This window comes from Perca fluviatilis, chromosome 16 (assembly GCF_010015445.1).
Source record: "Perca fluviatilis chromosome 16, GENO_Pfluv_1.0, whole genome shotgun sequence".
Lineage (NCBI taxonomy): Eukaryota > Metazoa > Chordata > Actinopteri > Perciformes > Percidae > Perca > Perca fluviatilis.
This window is the reverse complement of record NC_053127.1, coordinates 26,701,153-26,723,015: the sequence shown is the minus strand read 5'-3', so window position 1 is coordinate 26,723,015 and position 21,863 is coordinate 26,701,153. Positions and strand designations below refer to the sequence as shown.

General features: G+C 41.6%; 1 protein-coding gene across 2 annotated transcripts; it reads left to right on the top strand.

The window, feature by feature from the left end:
- Positions 1-1,611: 1,611 nt before the first annotated feature.
- Positions 1,612-20,061, top strand: si:dkey-175m17.7 (dual specificity protein phosphatase 10). 2 transcript variants are annotated; one of them, XM_039777570.1, is made up of 5 exons: positions 1,612-1,965; positions 11,422-11,521; positions 13,798-15,884; positions 16,135-16,437; positions 16,837-20,061. In XM_039777570.1, the coding sequence occupies exons 3-5, from the start codon at positions 13,814-13,816 to the stop codon at positions 17,100-17,102; spliced, it is 2,640 nt and encodes an 879-aa protein (XP_039633504.1). In that variant the 5' UTR covers positions 1,612-1,965; positions 11,422-11,521; positions 13,798-13,813; the 3' UTR covers positions 17,103-20,061. The 2 variants fall into 2 exon arrangements, with proteins under 2 accessions (XP_039633504.1, XP_039633503.1); XM_039777569.1 differs by lacking the exon at positions 11,422-11,521.
- The last annotated feature ends 1,802 nt before the right edge of the window (positions 20,062-21,863 follow it).

The following is a 21,863-nucleotide window of genomic DNA, read 5'->3' as shown; positions in this document are numbered from 1 at the left end:
GCACAGTGGGCACAGGCCATCAAAGTGCTGGCCGGTTAGCATACTGCTTGTGCTATATTTCTGTTTGGCTACAGTTGGTGATGTCTTTGTCGAACAAAAACAGCACCTATGGGAGCTTTTATAGAGCTTTTAATCCCACAAAAGGCCATGAGAGATAGATGCACGCCCAAATATGTGAAAAACAAACCCAGGTTGCACACATGAAGGGTCGAAAGGTATCAAACAACAGAGGACCATCTACCAGGGGCTCTTGCTGACCATGCACCTCTGTCTAAGAGCAAAGTGGCCGGAAGGGGGAGAGTTGTCAAACCAATAGTGACACCTACTATATTCGGATATGTCACTCCTGACATGGCTAAATGTCTCTGCTTGCTGCCTTTCTTGGCATCAGTGACAGCAAAAATGTCTTTAACTGCTAAAATTAGTCTCTCTATCCTATTTTCATTTCAGAAGATCATTTCCTGGTCAGCATGACATCTGTGTCAATCATCTCTTCTCCTTGTGAAGAGAGAAATTATGAATTTTTCTGTTCAAGCTAAAAAAGCTTTTCCAGAAATAACACACATACAGACAATATTGTCAGTCTGTGTGTGTGTGTGTGTGTGTGTGTGTGTGTGTGTGTGTGTGTGTGTGTGCGTGCGTGCGTGCGTGCGTGTATGTGTGTGTGTGTGTGTGTGCATGTGTGTGTGCATGTGTGTGTGCGTGTGTGTGTGTAAAAAAACATGATAGGCATATTGTAGGTATGTCATCGTTATCTTTTTTTAAATGCATTAAATAAAAGCACAGCACATAAAAAGTCTATGTACCTTTTTAACACCTTATATTACTTTGGTTAATGCATCAGTAATACTATTCCAATAATATATAAAAATATAACTCTTCAAGGGGCCACTCAGCTGCATAAGTACTTTTGATACTTGGAGCACATTTTGGTGATCGAATTTGTGTACCTTTGCTTTAGTGCAATTTTGAAAGCAGAACTTTAACAGGTACTTGAGTAAATGTTTGGCAACAGTTGGTCATGTCTTCGTCGAACTAAAACAGCACCTATGGGAATATTTTATATAGCTTTCAAATCCACAAAAGGCCACAAGAGATAGATGCACACCCAAATTTGTGAAAAACAAACCCAGGTTGCACACCTGAATGGCTGGAATGGTGCACAAACAACAGAGGACCATCTACCTGGGCCTCATGCTGACCATGCACCTCTGTCTAAGAGCAAAAAGGCCGGAGGGGGGAGAGTTGTCAAACCAATAATAAAACCAGTCTATGAGTGAAACCTATTATATGTCACTCCTGGCACGGCTAAATGTCTCTGCTTTGAGCTGCCTTTCTTGGCATCAGTGACTTAACTGCGAAAATTAGTCTCTACATTCTATTTCATAATTTCACACAATCAGAAGATAATTTCCTGGGCAGCATGACATCCGTGTCAATCATGGGGGTTCAACATCCTCCTATTTCTCCTCTTCTTCTTCCTCTTCCTCCACCACCAGGCAGCCCGCACGTGCTGCGTGCTCGCCCCCTGAGCCCTTCATCTCGTGTGTTTCGCCATTGGTCTGGGATGATGTCATCCACAGTAGAGACAATAGAGCCCACCTCCCCAACACTGTCTGTCTCCTCACACACACGCATCGCAGCTCAGAGTGACACACGCTCGGACGTGACGCCAGCTGAGTTAGCCAAGCACTCCTGATGACATGTAGTTATATATGTGTTTATCTCAAGTCCGGCAGAGCTGTGCGTCTTCTATTCCAGCCAACTCTTTTTTTATTTTTTATATATATACATTTTTTTTTTTCTTCTTTTAAATACATGAACAAACGAGCAGGCAGAGAAGGTGTTACACATCTGGACCATACCAACGCAGCCGGTCGTGCTACTCGGGCCACTACAGATATGAGGATTCCTCATACCTCTGCGCATAAATGATGCAAACACTACGGGACTGCCAGGCTTGATGTAAGTGATGTTTCTTTGTAGTAGCGCTACTTATCGCGGCGGTCGGTCCGGTCGGCCTGCAGCCTGTGAACACCCCATCAGCAGGCTGTGCTCAGTGCAGCGGCTGCCTGTCACAGCACTACGTGTTGGTCAGCGTTAGCTTTACCAATGGCTTCATGCCGCCCGTGGATTTTTAATTTACTACTGCCACATATTAAAAGCATGTAATGCACCCTCGTGTTATTCACCGCCGCTCCAAGGAGCTCCGTTATGATTGTAATCCATAAGCGTGTATTATTTATGGAGATAAATAACTGCAGCCATGTGAAAGAGCCAAGTATAGAACAACAAAGGAACCCAAATTATACACATCCAAACTTGATCGGAGTGAGTAGGCTTTAAGTGAAGGTCCAGGCAGGCCTGCTATCCCGGGTCCTGGCTGTCGCCCACATCAGCTTTATTTGTCATCATGGTAAAGGTTCATGTGCAGCGAAGATGCGATTAAAAATACAGAGAAATTAGGCAGTGCGCCATCTAGCGACTGTATAGACAGGTTCTAATAGCTGTGAAATGACTGGCCTGCAGAACAGCCCCTATAAACAACAATGCAGAGGAAGAATGCAAATATTAAAAGCGGGTTTATCTCTGCTTGCGGTGGTGCCGTTGAGATGCTACAAAGAGCCGGTGAGTTGCAGAACTGGAGAGATAGAATGTGAGCACATTCTTTAAAATAGCATCAGCAACTGATGTATTGACATACATGTCAATCCTCTAGTCTATGTCAACATTGTCTGTTGTGCACATATCCAGCAGAGACAAAGGACGATGTAAGTAAAAGGATGTGCAGAGATAAAGGAGCCGACACACACATATATGTAACTGACTGATGAGAGCGATTGGAAAGGCTCCATATGGATCAAACACACAGTGTATTTTTGGTTAAAGCTTACCAATTGTATTTTCTTAGAAAAGTAGAAAACAGACATGGTGAGACTATGGGTAGTGTGAGGCGGGCAGCTTGTTCATGTAGAGCCACTAACTTCACAAGCAAGATACATACACAGAAGAATCACTGCAGTGCATTTGCAGGAACACCAAGCGGTGTAGGGATATACAGACCAATTCAAAACTCAAGCCTGCATTTAGCTATATTTTTTAAAGGTAAGGTGACAGGTAGTGTAGTGTAGACTAATCACCCCACTCTGCAGCTCACTGTCTGAAGCTGCTTTTAGTTCAGATTTAGATTTCTCTGGCCTGAAACTATAGACTGTAGAGTTGACTCAATGCTTTCCCCCATATAAAACCATAGGTAGCCATTTCCGGTGACAGTTTAATGTTTCAATGGAACAATAATTAAATTGACTTTGAATCTCTCAGGAAAGATACAGTGTATCATCAGATATTACATTCTACATAATTGCAAAGGTAGAAATTCAGGGAGGAGAAAGGATAAACCTTAAAATACAAACTATGTGTGAAATATATTAATAAAATATACAGTTATGGGCATTACTTTGAGATGATTCATTGATAATGCCCATGATCCCTATGCTGGGATAGTCTTTGGTGACTAATAGGAATGAGCAGGTAGACAGTGGATGAATTATTTGTGGGCCGTGCCAGAGAAGTTAAGGTCTGTGAAAGATAAATTATTGAAATTAAAATGATCCGATTAGCATTTAACCTTAAAATCACTTTCCCACCATTAATAATGATAATTTCGTTAAGCATCCCTTCTTCTAAATGATTATGCTGCAGGCCGGCTGCCTCAGGGTTTTCCTGTGTTGTTGTTTTCATGCACATACTTTCTTGGAGGTTTTCTTCAATTATATGAAGATGGTCTTGCATAAATTCCAGAAGGGAGGATAGAAACAGAATGTTGTTATACCACACTGCAACTAACAGATGTTGCTGTTGACTGTTTTGTTCAAGTTGAGCAACCTTCTGTCAAATAGAATAGTGTCAGATTGTTTTTGGTGTTATTTTTCTGAGGGTAAAAGGCCTGCAGGGGACAATATGTTTGGGGGACTTGGCTTGTTGGCCCTGTGCCTGCTCCATCCAACAAGTTCCTGGATTCTTACAAAGCAGTAACTCCTTCCCTGGTTCAGATCAGAATACACTCTGAAACAAACATGGATTAAATTCTGCAACAGAGCACAGTGTGTAATATTAGACCACGTTTGTTCAGTTGTTGTCTCCACCAATTAATCTCAATGTGTTTCCTGCCTGTCTGTCTTTTTGACTGTTTGTTTGCAAGATCCAGCATGTCCAAAATTTACAGTTTGGGAGAACATTTTGTGGACAGAAACACCTTGGCACAAGCATTACTTTTGGTGGTGTTAAGATCTGGGATTTCCAACGTCAGCTGACTACATAGCAATCATTAACCATGACAGTGTGCTTTTTAAAGAGGTCATTCTTCAAAGATTTTAAAATATATTCAAGGCACATTACTCTTCTTATCTTAAGGTGACAGAGAGCTCAAATCCCAACCAACCACAAAACCTTTCCCTAAGCTGCTTTTGTCACTTTCTATTCTTAGTATTCTATTTCTGGATTATTAAATTGAACAGAGGTCTTATTTTTTAACATAAAAATGTGCCATGAAATTGTGCAGGCATGGCTCTTATTTAAAACAATTGTGCTGTTAGAGGTGCTGTCTGTTACTGATTACCATTGGTTTTCTATTTGATTCAAATATTTTATTATTCAATATGTCTAAAATGTGGCATAGGCAGGAAATCTGGGCCACCCTGAAAAAATATTGCTCAGCAGCCAAAGTGCCACCAATCCCATTGTATCTCCTATAAAATAAAGCAATAAAAATAACAATTGCCTATCCTTGGATATGTGGGGATCACGATCTGTGATACTGCACTGTATGATACGGTATGTCCTTAAAGTCAGGTATCAATCTCAGTGTTAAATCAGTTTGACTGAATAGTGGAGGGGGAGGAGATAGCTCAATGTTCCCTATCACGCTGTCCCTCTGATTGGCCAGTTTGTGCAGTTGCTTCCATCACTTTCTGTCCGCTGACTGTGGAGATAAGGTGATGTAATTATTTTGACTTCCCCTCAGTAGCCTGTAGTGGTGTGAGCTCTTATGAGACAGTGAAACAAAGCAGATTACATTGAAAAACACATTTAGCAATACAACAGTATTTTAGACATTTTAGACATTATGCAAAGTCAAATTTAAGAATGCTGACTCATCAACACAAGGCTCACCCTTGTGTGTCATTATTGTAACGTTATCAATGCATTGTTGACTAAACACTCTCATTTGGCCATCTGAGTCACAACCAAGTCATTACATTATGCAGGACTTCAAGTTGCAAGTCATTTCCCTTTGGCCCAAGTAAATCTTACATCATTAGATGTGTGACTTAAGCCTGATAGAGTGTGAGTCTGATGTCTTCAGTCCACATTCTCTTTAATTCTCTTCATTTGGTCCTTTTTTCTGTTGTCTAACTCCACTTAGTTGGGCAATGTATTAATTTCACATTGTATGTATGTGACAATATCTTCAAATCATTTCAAATTTGTTTTGAGATGTTCCTTAAGTTATTACAGAAACATAAAATACATGCTTTAGATCTTAGATCTGTCCCCCAAAGCTTTGTGACCTCATTCATCTGAGAGCTGCAGTATGAATATAACTGATTAATTATATAATCTGTATATAGATATAGCTGATCATACTTGATTCTGTCATAAGCGCTTGACATTCAAACAAAGACAAACAACATGCATATTACATTCTTTCTGTTGTAAGTGAATGGCTCGAGTTATAGAAGTTTGGGGTGGGATATCTCATTCTAATGAGATGTTGGCACAGTTTGGCAAGCAGCTATCTGTACAGGGTGTTTTAGTAGTCATTATAATTCATATCATATTTGTGATGGGCAGAAGGCACTTCACTCTCTGCCACCTTTCTCCATCTACAACCCATTCTTCCGCAGTAACAATTAACATTTCCACAGTGGCGGGTGTTAAAAAGTAGACTACATGCTGCTGTGACACCAGTGTCAAGGCACACTGCAATGCTGTGCAGAGTCTTTGTAATTCTTAGAAGCAGACTTTAACCTCATGAATTTGGTACTGATTTGAATGCAACCCACGAAGCTTTGGTGGTCAGGCAAATGGATTTCCAGTGATAAGCAATACATCATAGAGTTTTCTGATGATTGGCTTTTTACATTTTGATGCCAAATCATGCTCGATTGTTTAAATCCTGATAAGCGTGCTCATTTTCTGTTTCTCTGCTGATTTGTGTATTAGCTTGTTATCTGATATCAGCATCTGTGCAGGCAAGGAAAGTATTTCTATTTAAACATTTGCTTATACCTGAAGGCTCTTTTACTTTTTATTTGTCTAATTCTGCCCTATGTCAGTCTCAGCATTACATCTGTAAGTCTGTGCACAAGTGCACATTTAAGAAAACTACCACCACATGAAACCACAAAGGAACAACTTCCATTTATTTTTCCTTTAGTTCCTCATCAATCAAGTGGTCAGGTTAAATTATTAAGTAGAAAACTGACTCATGACAGCTCACACAGGTTATTTTCAATCAGCAAGGGGAAGAAGCCAGCCTGGCTCTGTGCAAAGGTAAAACAACATCTGGCTACCAGCACCTCTGAAGCTTTCTAAAGGTACTTGATCATTTAGAACATTGATATAGCAGTAAACAAATGTTTGCTATGTAAAGATATAGTGGCGTAATGGCATCCTGAGCAGAGAATCAAGTCACACTCCTTCAGTGTGTGTTGTAATCTGAGCTTCTCTGTTCTTTGTTTTGATAGCCGGTCTGACCTCACGTGCACGTTAGTGCATGCGAGTCCCTGCCATTGCCATCTATATTTGACGACCTGGGAATGAGAATGGGTTGTACGTGTTATGTCTCGTAGGCTGGCTGATCGCTGGCGACTCGCGGGCGCTATGCACTGCACGCTGCCCAGGCGGAGCTTGTGCGGGATATTGGTGCTCATACGGAGGTTACCCACTGATAACGCCAGCGTTCTGGTCGGGATAGTAAATGTTACCACTGATGAGCACAGCGATCCCGCAGAAGCCAGGTTGCCCCAGTGAGTGTGAGCTAAGCATGGAGTTAATTCTCTGTTTGCACTGTAGCCGTTGTAGCTGTAGCACTGTTCCCCGATCCCCGTTTCCTCCACCCTCTCGCTCCCTCTGTGATCCGCTGATCAGCGGTATGAGCTCCACATGAGCACCGATCTCCCACGGAGGCCCAGCCTGGGTAGTGCGCAGTAAAGAGCGGCGGCAATCAGCTAGGCAGTGGGAGCACTATTGCTGTTGTTAGCTCACAGCAAGTCTTGCATTGCCAGACCTATCTCCACAATTAGTGTCATTGCTGGAGTATGGTCTGGCCACAGCGCTTGTCTATTCTGGGATAGGGGGGAAAAACACTCTGGCTTGTTTGTATTTCTTTCTCACATCTGTCCTGGGCTGGGCTAAACACCAGGTGCAGAAATGGTGACCTTGCAAAATAGATAGCGGAGACAGCGCATGGGGAGGGACATTCCGCACCAGATGTCAGGCTTTATCCCAGCAATGTACATCAGTTGAGCCAGACTAGCTCACGGCTAGCAGTGCTAGCTGCCGCCATTACTGCTCAGCAGCTCCATGTTTGTTTGTCACGTCAGAGGTGAGAGCCGTGTGGCCCACACTCTGAATGTCAATCAAACTCTGAAGAGGACCGTGTGGAGGCATTCCCAGCCCAGACTAAATTCCTTTCAGTATTTCGAGTACAGCCCCTTTAATTTACATGTTATGTCTTGTTTCCTTATTTCATAAGCCAAAGTAGTTGTGGTTTCAACTGCACTGTTCTGACATTGTGTAATTGCATTATTTGGCCCATCTAGTTACGCAATAATCAGCAGAATTTATTGTATTATTGATTTACCAATTTCGCATACATTTTACGTGCAATTGGTTTTATTACGATCACATAACTGTTTCTGCTGCTTAAGGAAGACAATGTTGCAGTGGCTAGAGGCCAGCAACACCTGAGACAGCTTCCAGTGCCTGTTATATTCCTGTTAGCTTAGCTTAGCAGAGTCGACCAGTGACCCTTGTCAGTTTGCTGACAGCACAAATCCATCAACACACTTTTTTTACACGTTGACACGGTGGTCTTCTCCGCAGTAACCTGTTCATTGATTTTCAGTCACATCAGCAGCTCCACAGCAGTCTGTGTGTGGATGAAGAATCTCCTGTAGGATCTGTGACACTATCTGTTTGACCCTCAATGCTGTTAGCTATATTATTGTGAACATCCTAGTGCCTTTCTCCTTAGTGCCCATAGCTCTGGCTCTGGTCCATCTGTCAGTTTAGTTGTGTGTGGACGACCATATAGAGAGAAGTGGACCGCCTCCTTTCATTTTGTGCCAAACACAAGCAAAAATGTGGAGACGTGGATTGTCCTCTGACAGAAACGGCCTGCTCATCAGCCTCTGGAAACAAGTGACTCTGATGACTAATTTTCCGCCCATCCACTATCTCGAGAAGCCTTTTTTTTACTGTGAGGAAAAAGAATCTTGTTCATGCAGCAGAGGAAGAGATTCTCAAACTAAAGCGATTTTACAAGCCAGTAATTGAGCTGCACATCCTCACATTATTGCTTGGTTTTTGCTTTGGTGCTGTCCACTTTGCTGCATGGGTGTTTGGCTGTCAGGTGCCTTTTGATGAAGGAGCTGCATAAAGCCAGAGCGGGGAGAGGGAACAGGGAGAACGCCATCAATCTTGAACAGCCAGACAATCATCTGTCCCAAAAAACACTCGCTGCACCGCCTCTGCAGCTGGAGATGCACACAGATTCTTTATAGTCTACTATAAGTCAAGCATTGGGTCAGGCAAGTCAGGCAAGCAAATTATAACTTTTTTTGTATTTCAGGTTTTGCTCAGGTGTTTGGGAAAGAGTTAAATCATCTGGAAAAAAACACTAGCATGTGTACCGCTCTCCTCTCTCTGGCTTATGCCTGTGAAGCTGTTATCTTTATTCTGCTGGTGGGGAAGCAGTGAGCCGAGGGAGGGTGTCGTGATCTCCCCCATGGGCTCCTGCAGCTCTCGCTTAACAGGAACTGAGTGGCACTCCTCTTGTTTTTTATATATATTTTTTTATCCGTGCAAGTTTGAATTTACACTTTCATGTGCTCGATTTCTGAAGCAGCTACGTTGACTGCAAAACTTAGCATACGTTAGCCTTTTCCTTAAATCTTAATACATCCAGTAATAACTCTGTCAGAACTTTCATACAGGATCCTCAGTGGCTTGTGGCTTTGGTTGTGCCTCAGTTCTTCTGAAAGGAGCTCATAACGTATTCACACTTTACTGTACTGATGTCATATATGCCGAGTAGATGTATTATGCAATCGCACATACTAACGTGAGTCATCTGATGCATAATATTGCTGCAGTCATGCACTTGGTACTCCGCTGTGATTCTTATACAAAGAGTATCAACACACATAGCTTTAGGAATTTCTTATTGTGCTAGGTTGTAGCCTGGCAATAGTCTACAACATTATAGTTATCTGTTATTACATCACAGAATGTCTGACAGCCCCCGCACTCATGAGACATACATTTTGACCATCAAACTGAGCAGAGATACTTTTTTCTCTCTCGGTTGTGTTTTTTGGAGCTGTCAGATTGGCTGCCATCTCCGTTCTGGGATCTGGTAATTGGAACTATTATCAAGGGGGCAATAATGAAAACAATCAAGTCTATACACTTTGTACTGTTTGGCTGCAACTTCCAAGTGAAGCAGATTGATGCATTTTTGAAAGACAATCACTGCAGACAACAGTATTCAGCATATGTATGTCGGCAAAGCAGGTAGCTTACAGCCTTTTATCAGATTCCATGAATGTGTTAGAAAGACCGACCAACTGGAGGGATTTCACATGAACACAGGTAATTAAACACCATTTTAATTAACCTCCTAATCAACAGTACGCACAGCATTTTACAGTTTTATTCTCCTAGGTGGATCCTGTCGCTAGCTGCAGCAGTCTGCCCACAGGTCCAGTGAACACAGAGATGACAGGATATTTGAATTCTCAACACTATTTGTCTTGTTCGGTCAACATTTCAATTGTCCTTAACCAAAAGTCCTACAAAACCAGATCACCATAACTGACACGACCAGTGGTAGAAGAAGAACTCAAATTTAAAAGTACAAAAGTACTATCTGTAAATGTACTTAAGAATCAAAAGTAAAATGACTCATTCTACATAAAAATATCCCCTGTGACTATAGAAATACAGTATATATAATGTATATATATAGTCACAGGGGATATTTTTATGTAGAATTAGTCATATATATATATATATATATATATATATATATATATATATATATATATATATATAAGATTGTTTGATAGTTAATACACTAATGTGTACTGTAGCCTTAACTGTTGTCGCTTCTCGAGGTAGAACTAGTTTTAATTACTTTATATAAAGTTAGGTTAAATCCAGTGGTTCCCAACCTAGGGGTCGGGTCCTCTCCAAAGGATTACTATACAAATGATGACATACTTAATGGGACAGGAAAGAACGGGGGTTAAAGGTTCTGATACACAATTCTGTTTCCATTCTTCAATCTTTGCTTTTTCCTGAAATACTGGATCATTTGAACAGAGAAAATTAGAAGGGAAATGTCTCTTTTGTGGCACTGCTAACAACTCACAGACATCTGAAATGAGACAAGGTGCCCCAACCAGAAACTTGTTTGTGTAGCATACATATTTTCTATGTAATATCTTAATCTGAAAAGTAACTAATACCTCTGGCTGTTATATAAATGTAAAACATTACATTACAGATGTGCAGTCACAGCACAGGCAGATACATGCACCAGACAATTTCTGTCACAACAACTAAGCATCAATTAATGAAAAAACCTCATGAAACGTGAGGAAAAATGCAAAGTACTTTATAAGCATTATACATATCTTTTGAAGCATCATTAATGCATGTACCACTACACATGAGATTAATTATGAAGGTTGCTCAGATTATTTGACTGAAACATCATCAAATGGTTCCAGATGACGGAGCAGATAATTCTAATGCTTGTCTTTTTGTTTTCCCATTTAAATCATGTTGCACATTTGACTGTATGTAGGAATGCTGCCAACACAGAAACGTTTATTGTCCCAGTAATTAGCCCATCAGATGGTGTAGGGTTTCCAGAGTAATGCTTCACTATAGTCTGTAGTGCATTATATTGTATTCTTGCTGTGACGTAACATATGGCAGTGAAATTTCAAAAGGGAATCACTTTTGTGTGGTCCTTACTGTCTGCTGAAGCTTTGACTATGAGTGAGTGAAAAGGCCACTAGCCAGCCTGCAGTTTACAGTGTGTGAGAGAAAAGTGATCAGAGTGATAGTGACTTCCACCATGATAAAACTGGGTCATTGTAACCCCCCCAACCCCCTCCACCACAGGCAAGGCTGAAAAAGGAAAAAAAGATGAGGATACCATCACCAGACTCTGTGCGTGGATATAGGCATGGGGACACTGGAGCGTGGTTTGCTTTCTCCATGGGTCGGTATCTGTGTTGTGTTGGGACTGAAGGCATCCCCAGATTATTTTTGACATGTTCCTTCCTCCCCTGTAGTCTGTGGTTTACAGTGTCATGTTATTATCTGTCCCCCTGTATTTTCCCTCTACCCGTTTGTTTCTGTCAGCCAGTGTTTTCCTCAGTATCTGTTCCTTCTAACTTTTAAGTATTCCACTCCCTGAGAGATTATTAATAAATATGACTTGAAGGGCTTATGGTTAAAATTAAAATCCACCTTAACAAACACAGTTGAAAAACAGCTATGTGAAAATTACCAATGACAGGCTAGTTTGTTGTTTTGGTGGCTAAATCTGAACAATGTTATTCAAGGTTGGTAAATCTCCACCTCATCTACTGTGGAATTTAAAGGGTGGCTTTATCTAAATATCTTCTCACTTACCCTAGTGGCATCTAGTCATGCAGATAAATGTGTTTTACATGAAATTTCTGCCTCCATCCCAATGTTGGATATCACTAGGAGTACATAACAAAATATGTTTTGTAATGTAAACTGTTTAAAAGAGTCTACAGCCATGCTAGCAGCTCTATAAGTCTGTATTTAGGCAGTGCTTTGAGCTGAAAGCTAAAGTCAGCATGCTAACATGCTCACAATGGAAATGCTAGCATTGTTAAGCCAGTTTAATATTTATTATTTTAGTTTCACCTGTTAGCATGCATGTAACGTCCTCCCAATCGACCTGTATAGCCACCCCTACAGCCATGCCGCTGGTGTGGCACAAACTAAATTAAAGTAACCCTAACCCTTACTCAACCAAAACAACTCCTGAGTGCACTGAACATCTCAGATTGATTGTATTTAACAGCGTGTGCATCAGAGGGTGGATTTTTACTTTAACGGCAATCATTTTTCATCCTGTTTGAGAGCAGCCTTATAATGAATGTACCAAATTAATATAAAAATGTAAAGTCTAAAGTCCTGTAGTAACTGTACCAGCCTGCTACATTGATCAAAAAGGCGATTTAATGATACAAATATAAATTCTATATGTAGTTTATTAAAAAGTGCATATTTATAAACTAAATTCAGTTGATCTCTTTTTGCTGGGTCATGGTGAGAACGCTTTCTCTCCAGCTGAGTTCTTTTGTTGTGTACGTGGTGACCTTCTGTTTATGCCATGGCCTAGACAAATGCTAATTTCTAATTGGCCCAAAGGACTTGGTTAATTTAGTTTATTCCAGAGGCAGGACAGATGGCTGGGAGCAGGAAGTGTTTCATTTCAGGTATATTCGCATGGCTCTTCAGCATTAAACATTTAAAGTGAAGAATCCCACTGAGCCATTAGCTCATTTTGAGAGTCAGTGTATTATTTTTCAGTACAAAGACAGCAGATTTTTGAGCAAGTGAACATGCACAGCAGTTTTACAGTATATTTAGTTATTTTTCTTATCAGCCATGACTTAGCTTGGCTTTTCATGTGGCTGAATGCGTCTTGTTAAGAATGAGGACCCACCAGAGGGATGAAGGTTGCTCCAGCTCATTTAATGTTTTTAAAGCTTTTGTCACTGCCTCACTGCCATTAGGATTAGCTGAGATTATTTGCTGCTAACAGCAAACAGGTACACACTCTTGCACCTGTGGATTGTATGCCCTAATAGTAATGATATTACTAGGAAAAGAGGTTCAAATTTAAATGTCAAAGTCCTACAAATATAGATGAGCATTGGCAAGTGGCCCTGGTATAAACAGGTAAAAGACTGTGATGTGCATGTTGAAATGGATTTGGCAAACATAATCACTACAAATCAAACATGCACCTCAGTGGGGTTTCTCCTTTCATTTGCAGAAAATGTGAAAGGAAATGTGTGACATGTAAATGGTCAAAACTGAGATGCAACGTTGTTGGTTTTGCATTTGTTCTGTGTGTGTTTTGCAAAAGACGCCTTAGACATGACTTACAAAAACACGCAAAACATAGCAATCTATTGTTGTTGTCAACATGTGTTGTCATTCTTGTGGTTGATTTGGGGGTTTACTTTACATTTCACAAATAGTTTACCTTTATTCTTTTTAAATTGAATTTCAAAATATTGTAACGTACTACATCATTATATACGATATATCAGCACTGTATCATAAATATTCCATAGCTGCAAGGCAATGTTCATACTTTTGCATCAGCATGTGCTGTTTGTGTCTAAACTGATGGAAAGTAAAGTGCACCCCACATTTCCAGTGTTTGTGAAATTCATTTCATAACTACTCTCTTTCTGTCTCTCTCTCTCCCTGCTCATTGGACAGCTTTGCATGAACCCAGATGCCTCCCCTCCCTCTTGATGAGCGCATAGTGGTCATTCAGCGCCCTAAAAACGTAGCCCTGTGTGAGGCTTCCCCACAAACCATCCAGCAGCACTCCTCTCAAATATCAGCCTCTGCCAATGGACACCCTCCTCATTTCCACCCTTCGCAGTCCCATTTCTATCCACCCTCCTGTAAATCTCTGACTCTGGAATGCAAGCGCAGATCCTCTCGTGTGCAGAAATTCAAGAGCGACCAGCCTGTCATCCCAGCAGGTGTCAGACACATTCCTAGCCACTGCCATAGCAATGGCACAGTAACTCTCGGCCCACGGCTGCCCTCCCACACACATACTATTGATATCCGGGTGACGGTGGACAAAGGAGGACGGGGAAGAGGAATCAGCAACTCGTTAGGGCGCAGTGGAAGTGTAAAGGGTGGCAGAGGGAAATGCGCCTCTTCACAGTTGGATCAAGGACAATGTGAGAGAAGAAGTGGAACTGCAGGGAGGCCAAGTGGTGCTGAACACAAGTCACAGCGAAGTCGCCATATTCAGCTGTCATCTTCCCCCAAAGGTGGCCTACAATTTGTCCCAGCTCAGGCGCAGCAGCATAAGTTCAGGAGTGAAAAGGAAAACACTAGTTTTCTTAACAGAGGCGACCAGGAATTTCCCTCTATAGGTCGCAATAAGAATTCCAAACTGGGAACTGTCCATCAAAGCCAAAATAGTCACAGTTTGCCCTACCACCAAAACTCCGTCCCTGTGCCCCATGCCTCCATACTAAACTCCCACTATCCGTCATCCCCTCCTTCCCAGCCCACCCATGTCCCGGTCTCATTTCAGCAACTCAGCCAGCCGCATCCGTCCCGCACCAGGGATCTCCACCCTCACATTCTTCATGGTCTACCCCTCTCCCCCGGCTCCTCCCATGCTGGAGGGTTTCCCAGCCCTGATCATACCTGCACCATCGACTGCACCCACCCATTCAGTTGTGGCTGCTGGAGGTTGGTAAGATGCAGAGGGTGTAAGGGGCACCCTGCTAGCTGCCAAGGAGGTGGAGGAAGCTCTTCCGCCTCGTTTTCCCGTGTTCATAATGTCGGAGCAGTGAAGAGAGGAGGCAAGGAAATGGGCCTAAGAAATCTGGGTGGGTGTCTCTCCACCGCCTCCACCTCCAACACCTCATCTTCTAACAGCACTGTGTCTGACTGCCGAGCAACCCTGTTCAAACCTCTCCGCTGTGCCTCCTGCTCTGGCGAGGCCGGAAACTTTGAGAGTCCTGCTATCCTTCGTAAAAAACTGGTGGGGGGATGCCTGCCCTGTACCCCGCTGTCATCCTCGGCCCCTCTCCGGGCGATACAGAGCTGCGTCACAGGCTGCATCCCCAAATCCGCTCAGACAGGCAGCTCCACCTGCAGCTACTGCAGCAGCGACCCCATAGTGGTGACATTTAACCCTCGCAGAGACAAACCCCCTGGAAGAGGCATCGGAGCAGCTCATTCGATGGGTATGTTCCAAGCCGATGATGATGACTACAGCGTGCGTACTATCTGGCCTGAAGAACTGGCCAAGAAGATGACCCATTCGAAAGCCCAAAAGAATCACTGTGCCGGGATGGGAATAGGAGTCGGGAAGACCTGTGCAACCCCGGCCCAAAATGGCAGTAACGGAACAGGCCTTGCCCTCCTGGACTGTCAAAACCTCCAGGAATATGCACAGTCTCAGCTAACGGACCGTGCTGGCCGACGCCGGCTTCAGCAGGGAAAAATGGCTGCCCTTGATTTTATGGGCCGCAGGTCAGGATCCGGGTACGACGATGGCCGGAGCTCGCTGAAGAGGCTCTTGAATAAAGCCGAAGATGTAGGAATTGAGCAAGACGGAGATGCAGCATATCCACGCTCGCCCTCTCCCAGCTCTGCCTCTCCACCGTCACCTGTGTCCTTTTCGCCTCCACCGTCCGCCCCTAGCACACTCATCAAACCCAAACCTTGGCAGAGAGACAGGGAGGGAGGACATTCCCTGCCGTCGGCTCAGTCCCTTCACCTGGCACTCAACTCCCTTAACAGAGAGCAAGATGAGGAGAACAGCAGAAGTAAGAATATCTTACAATTCACTCAAGTGGTAACATATACATAATATCTGTGAAGTAACTCATTTTCCACTGCAATCACTGACATAAAATTGGGCCATATTGGGTTGAATGTCTTATATACTGCAGATGTCAACTCAAATCGAAGTGCTAACGGCCAGACCTCTTTTATAGCCAGTAAATACTGCTAATTGGTTTGCACAGACTGCAGACAATGTTAAACAAAGTTGTTCTCCGTCTCGTCTTCTTCCAGTGCACCTTTCTCTGCCGCTCTCGTCTTCTTTGCCAGCTTCTCTGTCCGATGAGACCGCGATGACTCCCGATGCGGAGAACGCCGTGATCAGTCCCATCCTGCCCTTCCTGTTTCTGGGGAACGAGAGAGACGCCCAGGACCTGGACCTGCTGCTGCGCCTCAACATCGGCTACGTGGTTAACGTGACCACACACCTGCCCCTCTACCACGTCAACTCTGGACTGCGCTACAAAAGGCTGCCAGCCACTGATAACAGCAAGCAAAACCTTCGACAATACTTTGAGGAGGTTTTTGAGTTCATTGGTGAGAGTCCCACCTCTGATATATTGTTGTACTTGTGAGTTGTTGTTTTTTTTCAATGATGATTTCAAGTCAAGAAAAGAAAAAGAATGCATTGAACTGCAACATGATCAGCTTTTATTATCCATACCTGGAAACACTGACCAATCAGAGCAGAGAGGGAGGAGGGCTTAAAGCGGGACACTAACACGGAGCATTTCAGACAGAGGGTGAATACAGGTATATTCAGACAGACAGTAGGAGAAAAAGAAAGTGTTTTTTGAACATTAAAGTATGTAAACATGTTTTAGTAGCAACCTAAAATACATGTACGATCCTGAAAACGAGCATAATATGGGAGCTTTAAGCCAGTTTTTACTCACTTTTAATTCATCTCATCTGTTTTGTTGTTCTCATCCACAGAGGAGGCATATCAAAGTGGACAGGGAGTGTTGGTACACTGCCAGGCAGGCGTGTCCCGTTCTGCAACCATTGTCATCGCGTACCTTATGAAGCACACCCTCATGACAATGACGGATGCCTACAAATATGTGCGGAGCCGTCGTCCAGTAGTGTCCCCGAATCTAAACTTCATGGGCCAGCTTTTGGAGTTTGAGAGGGACCTCAACTCCGGGGTGACCCCTCGTATCCTGATGCCTAAACTGAGCGGCGTGGAGACGCAGGTGTGAGGAAGGTCAGGGGTCAGGAGCGTGTAGGGTTACTGCAAATAAAGAAGAGATTATAGTGGCATTCATGAGCGACACAGAAAGAGTGCAGCACATTGTAGAAGAGAGACATGATGAGAGATATTACAATTGGAAAATGGATGGTGGTGTGTTTGGCAATTAGTGCACTTCTAATACTGTGAAACATGAGACAAAAGACCGGATGCTTCATTTGTTTAAGTAGTAACTCTTAGACAACATGATTATCATCCAGCATACTGTTTATAAGATAATGTGCCAATATTTTGTATAGACGTAACATCGCTCTCAGATATCTCATTTCTTTTTTTTGATGCCTCTTCCCTTTTTGTTCCCAGTGTTTACATTCACACAGAAATACAATTACTTTGTTGCCATTAATCATTAATGCATGCAGAACGGGTTCACAAACATTGAAAAGGTTTACTGGCCCTACTTCCTCTACAACACCACTCTGATGTTTCCACCACATGTAGCAACACACAGGCTATTACAATGCACTTTACTGTCCATGCTTTTGTTTCTTATCACTAACTGAACTAGGTTACAAGGTTGAGAAGTATTTCTTTACACAGACCTCAGTCACTGTATATGGTTAATATTATCATGTATATATGGGTTTTTCCTATTTGTAAAATGTGCAATAGAGTAACACGGACCGAGCAGGGACGTGAGTAGCATTAACCTGGAAAACCTATCGCAAAAGGGACAAACACCTCATGGAAATGTGTAAGAATGGATTTATTTCTGTGAAGCGGCCTGTATATTAGCAAATAAAAAGTATTGCTAAACTGAAATAATGCTGTGCACTCACAGGGTTGGAGTGACAATATAACACAGTGTTAATGTGTGTAAATAAAAACTACACTTCGTTATGCAGGTTAATACACTGAAATAAGCTCATTGTAACACATTTACTGCAGAGCTGAAACCACATCTCAACAGTGCTTTCAGAGATTTCTTTATGCACATTTATGATTTACAGTATATCTGACCGAAAGTGTGGGTTGGCAAGTGTTGTCCTGCTGTAATGATGTGCTTTAAAACAACAGACCTTCTCCAACTGTGCACTATTTATTTTGTGGTGAATTCATAAGAGAAATGCATTATTTGAATTTTTTTATTATGGCGGAAAAAAAATCTTGTTTGGTGTTTAGCATGAAACAGATATTTCTCTAAATATGAAAAGCACATGGCAGGGACATTTATTGGAGACAACGCAGTAAAAGTAAAGAGGCAACATTAACCTGTCTGGTCGGGAACATAGAGCCAAATGTGTTGTGGTGAAAAAAATATTTTGTAACCCTTGATTTCTGATTTTTGATTTAACATCCTGCGGCAGTGTTATTTCCCACAGTACCAGAAAGGGACTGACAACCAAGAACAAAATTGAAAAATGGTTTCGCATTTCGCAGCGTACACTATCTTACCTAAGTCATGAACACTCTTAAAGCAAAATCTACTTTATATTTAGTTATTTTAATATATTCAAGAAGGAGTAAAAATAACATCACTGTTTTTAGAGATGATGATGATGATGTCTGGTAGCTGATTGGTTGATGTCTGTTACTCCCTAACTGTTCCTTTACCTTATTGTCTTTACTGAACTTTACTGTGTCCCTCATGACTATGCATGACTTTTATTATGAAGGCGTTGGTTTGGTTAGAGAAGGATGATTCACTGTGAACTCTTCCACTGTATTGTTAAGGTCGAGGCCTGAGTCCTATTCAATACACATTCAATTACCGTTATAGGTACTGTACAGACAATCTGCACAGTCAGTCTTCTGGTTTTAGGTTAAAACATCAATAAATCAATATACATCAATAAACATGGGAAAATACTATAAAAGAGAAGTATCTTCTTAATATAAAACACTTAAAACAACATCAATTAACGTGTGCAAAGTCAGTGCAGATCGAGACTTAAATGTGGGGCTGTAAAAGGCGTGAAACAATACGATACAAACTGCAGTCTATCCAGCTTTCCGAAGCATCATAGCTTCATGTTAAAACCCCATATTATATCAGTTAATTTACTGTATGGGAAGAATCAGTGATTAGTGGAGAAGTGATGTTTTTCTAAACTGGTAGGTAAGGATGACAAATATTTTGCACATTTTCTAAACTGATGCCATACATATTTTTTTGATAACATGCTGTTAATATATACAATAATTTGTGACTTAAGCATTTGCAAAATAAATTATAATTTCAATTGTTAAACAGTGTAAAATATGACATACTTGTAAAGAAAGATTCAGGTGTAGGAAGAGAGGACTTTTGCTCCTATTATTTTAATTTATTTTTTTATCTGAGACCGAGGACAGGGACACCCAGGCACTCTGATAGTCCAGAGATACGCACACTACTGATTAAAGCTCACTTGACAAGTGGGAAGGTACAGTTTCTGTATCCATAAAAATCCAAACAAATCAAAATCCGATTAAACGTAACTGCATATAAACTTTTAAACCTGAGGTAAGAGTTCACAAGCTTTGTTAGTATTTGTTTTTATTCTTGTAATATTTCATCTAAATTCCAGTGGCACCTTTTCCAGCTTTTAACAAAATGCCCTCCTCCATGTTTTTAAGACCAAAAATGCCTTCAGTTTAGCCTTTAGTGTAATCTGGTCGTCCCGTGTTGTCATTATAAATATGACTTTGTAAAATGATCCTGAATTTTGCTTGTTGGAATTATTTTCTGTCTAAAAGACTTTGATATAGGCTATATATTGTTCTACAGACAAACTTCTTCATCATGTAAGGTATACACATTTACTGTAACTGTGTATTTACAGCTTATTTTTTTCATGAATCTTTGTTTTGTAAGAAAGGCTGTTTGGACTCTGCAATGACAATAAGGATCTTGAGCCGTGCTTTGCGTTGCAGTATTACAGTGTCACTGTTATCAGACCTCAGTAAACGCAGGTCAACATACCGCATTCCTGTTTTTACCTTTTGCCTTTATTTCAGCTGGAGAGATTTCAACCAAACATTTTGTCACTCCTCCAGTCTCTCCAGCTCAGCTCCCAGTAGGTGTGTAGTATTATTAACATTTGAAGAGGGCCTGTTGCTATTGCTCCTTGATTTTTATACAGACTTTATATGCAAAATGGCTGTCGAAGCAATTTCTTTCATTCCAGGTTGTATGGACTTTGAGTCAGTGCTGACCTCAGACGTTTGTACTTGAGAGATACATGGAAAGAAAATGAACATTTTCTCTTTAATTCATATAAACTGAAGGGCCAGTGTCTCTGTGAGTGTCAGTGTGTGTAAAAAAAATCTTCCGTTTGTGTTTCGCACTTGAAAAGAGGAAAGTTGTTACAGTATGTATGATAAGGTTTTGAGAACATTGTATATCTGTGCATTGCTTATTTGTGGGGACTTAATTATTCCTGTTTGTACTATATTGGTCTTTTTTTCTGTACCAAATATTGAATTGAAGGATAATCACTCATGGGACTGATGATGATTATGAGATGATTCAAGAAAAAAGCAGATCACCTCCTTCCTTCCTAACGGGGGTAAGAACTCTTCAGGTATGACTATCATAGTAATGCTGTGCTATTTCACCCTACTGCCCCTCCTCCTCCAGAGACCCAAAAACTCATGTTATCTAACCTGTGATGCTCTCCCTTTTCATGATGGATTGTTTCTCTTAAGCAAATGTAATATTTTCATATTGTAGTAACTGGTCCTTAAGACATTGTTTTTACCTTCATGTACGGACTATACTCTTCATGATTCTTTCAGGTGCACTGTGACTAATACAATGCTGCTATATCACAAAGACTTTTATTTTGTACGTCACGTTTAGCTGACGAAAAGTGGTGAATATCGCTAAAGGTGACCGTTACAAAGTGGGCTTGACTACGGAGGCCCTGCTTACATTGTTCCAATTCAATCCAGGCTTTATTCTTGTGCTGCCTCGGTGCAGTGTGTTCATCTCAGAGTGACTGTGTGCACAACAGAAGGATCTGTAGCCTTTTCCTGTTGGTCTTCCTTAAAGGTGCTCTAAGCGATGTTGGGTGACGGCACTTCTTGTTGACGTTCGAAGTATTTTCAAACAAAACGGAGGCTAGCTCGCCCCTCCCTCCTCCTCATCCCGTCAACTCCCCCTCCCTTCCGTGCGTCCAGGCACTAACCCCCACCGCAAAATACTTCTTGTTGGTTATTGGCTGGAACGCTGGAAGACTGTTTGTTATGTTTGGTGGTGCAGGTTGGCCAGTTTGTTTTTGTTGGCGTTTGTGGAGCCAGTCTACAGAGACCGCGTTTTTTTTTTACAGTGTGTTCAGGGGACAGGCAAGTAGCGGATAGTGAGGAGATGTTTGCTGTATGTGACAAAAAATTTTGTAGCCTAAAAAACGCGTGACATTGCTTAGAGCACCTTTTACACGCATGACAAAAAGTATAGAGAAAGTAAAATGTAGCAGTAAAGCATTTTTACAAGCCCAACTCATCGCTCACTGTGGTCAATAAAACTGTGATGTTGCTTTTTCTGCAACTGTGTTAATCTTGTGAAAAATGTGTCGTCTAGGTTGGGTCATAGTTTTATCATTGACTTCTGTTACATTATGAGAAAATCTCCATCCATAGGAATATTTGACACTAATCTCTGTCCTTTATCAGCATTTATGAGAAGAAAAAAATACAAGGATTAAATGATTTAAAAGCTGTCGAGTTAAAACATTAATCCTGTAACTGAAATTTTGACAAGATGCATATTTGTATCACATGTTGTGAT

Coding starts and splice junctions, on each gene's coding strand:
- si:dkey-175m17.7 (XM_039777569.1), top strand. CDS start 13,814: ATGCCTCCCCTCCCTCTTGATGAGCGCATAGTGGTCATTCAGCGCCCT. Junction 15,885..16,134: donor AGATGAGGAGAACAGCAGAA/GTAAGAATATCT, acceptor GTCTTCTTCCAG/TGCACCTTTCTCTGCCGCTC. Junction 16,438..16,836: donor GGAGGTTTTTGAGTTCATTG/GTGAGAGTCCCA, acceptor TCTCATCCACAG/AGGAGGCATATCAAAGTGGA.